Source organism: Nicotiana attenuata, unplaced genomic scaffold (genome assembly GCF_001879085.1).
Source record: "Nicotiana attenuata strain UT unplaced genomic scaffold, NIATTr2, whole genome shotgun sequence".
Lineage (NCBI taxonomy): Eukaryota > Viridiplantae > Streptophyta > Magnoliopsida > Solanales > Solanaceae > Nicotiana > Nicotiana attenuata.
In genome coordinates this window covers 1,457-3,066 of record NW_017671020.1, presented here as the reverse complement: position 1 = coordinate 3,066, position 1,610 = coordinate 1,457, and the positions used below count along the sequence as shown (strand labels likewise).

The 1,610-nt window shown below is 38.4% G+C and overlaps 1 protein-coding gene across 1 annotated transcript; it reads right to left on the bottom strand.

The window, feature by feature from the left end:
* Positions 1–331: 331 nt before the first annotated feature.
* Positions 332–808, bottom strand: LOC109205293. Its single transcript, XM_019367999.1, has one exon. The coding sequence runs from the start codon at positions 806–808 to the stop codon at positions 332–334; it is 477 nt and encodes a 158-aa protein (XP_019223544.1).
* Between the last annotated feature and the right edge of the window lie 802 nt (positions 809–1,610).

Here is a 1,610-nt window from a genome sequence, read left to right as displayed (position 1 = left end):
ATTAATTGAACCACGAAAAAAAATACATATATCATTGAAAATAATTTTCACCAGTAAAAAAAGGGAGGGAATGGTCAATGACGTCAAGTTCCCCTATTTGGGCAAAAATGCATTAAAATTTACAGATACATCATCAATGCTATGCCAAAAAAACACTCAGCTCTAACTTTTTTTCTACTTTAATGAAGAATGAATAAGGACTGTACTTCTGTATCCTGGATCTGAACCACACTGAATTCAAGTGTACATATTGTAGCATTTGATTAGTGACAACTTTTTTTGTTTTGCTCCTCAGTCCTCGAATTCATTGCTATTTGCATTTCTCACCCTTTTAATCCTCTTCCCTTTGAGATGAGCTCCTCCCAAATCCAGCACCATAAAACCGGTCCCACATCTCCGTTTCAAAATCCGCCGTTTCCGATGATCCTCCGTCATGATCATCGCCGACGTTATCTCCGCCTCCATCGGAATCCTTCTCATCGGCTGTGTAGTAAACGCCGAGAGAATCATTCATCATCATTTTTTTCCTCTTCTTCAAAAGCTTCTTCCGCTTCTTATTCCTCCACGCTCTCCGGCAAAGTCCCGTCGGAACTTTGTATAAGGCCAGGAAAAGGATGTGCAGCACCGCGCATGGGCAACAACAACATACCATCGCACACTCCGCCGCCGCCCCTCCCGCCACTTCTCCTATCCTTTTCTGCTGTCTTCCGCTTATTCGCTTTTCCTCTTCCTTCGCCATCGCCGTCGCCGTTCTCAATAGTTGTCTCCCACTCGCCGCCGATGACTCTATCACGATTTGCCCAGTCATCGGCGTTAACTCCGACGAATCACAAAAAACAGCTCTCGCCAGTCAACGTCAACCGACGAACATCACGAGAAGTGCCGTGTTCACACTTAAAATGCTCTGTTCTAGAACTTTGAAGCAAAAAATCAGGAAAAGTTTGATTTGACTTCAAAATCGCAGCTTTTTGTGATCAAATTAACTGAGAAAATCACTAATATAAATCAGAATGCTGAGAAGAGACGTGAAGAAGAGGGAGAGAAATTGGTATTTGAAGGAGATTTTTTGAGATTATCTGCATTTGAAATATATTAATTTAATTACTCCTAAATTTTATGGTGGAAATAGAGTACAGGCCAGACACAGAAAATGATTGAATAACTTACCTATTTTTTTATTTATTTTATGGGCTGAGATATTTAGAATAAGATTTTGTAAATGTTGAACGTGATTATTGGAACAAAAAACAATAGGATTATATTTAAGAAGTTGGCTATTAATAGAAGAGCAGAAATAAAGAAATGAAGATGAGAATGAGTGAATCTTAGCCGCGTCAGCATAGGGAAGGGAAGATAACAGTGCCGAACAGGGTCTGATCGAGACAGTTTCAAAATGAATTCCTATGCCTAATAAAAATTTAAAAGTACCGAGGGTTATTAATAACCAAACAAAATAAATTGCCAAATTCATCCCTCTTGTAAACAAAAAAGCTTCATTTATGCTATGAAATATGCCATTGTTTAATAGCTCGTCTGAACCATTTATATATCAAAATAATATCATATACTCCCTCTGCTTAAGTTTATGAGATATACTTTTCGTATTAATC

Coding starts and splice junctions, on each gene's coding strand:
- LOC109205293 (XM_019367999.1), bottom strand. CDS start 808: ATGACTGGGCAAATCGTGATAGAGTCATCGGCGGCGAGTGGGAGACAA.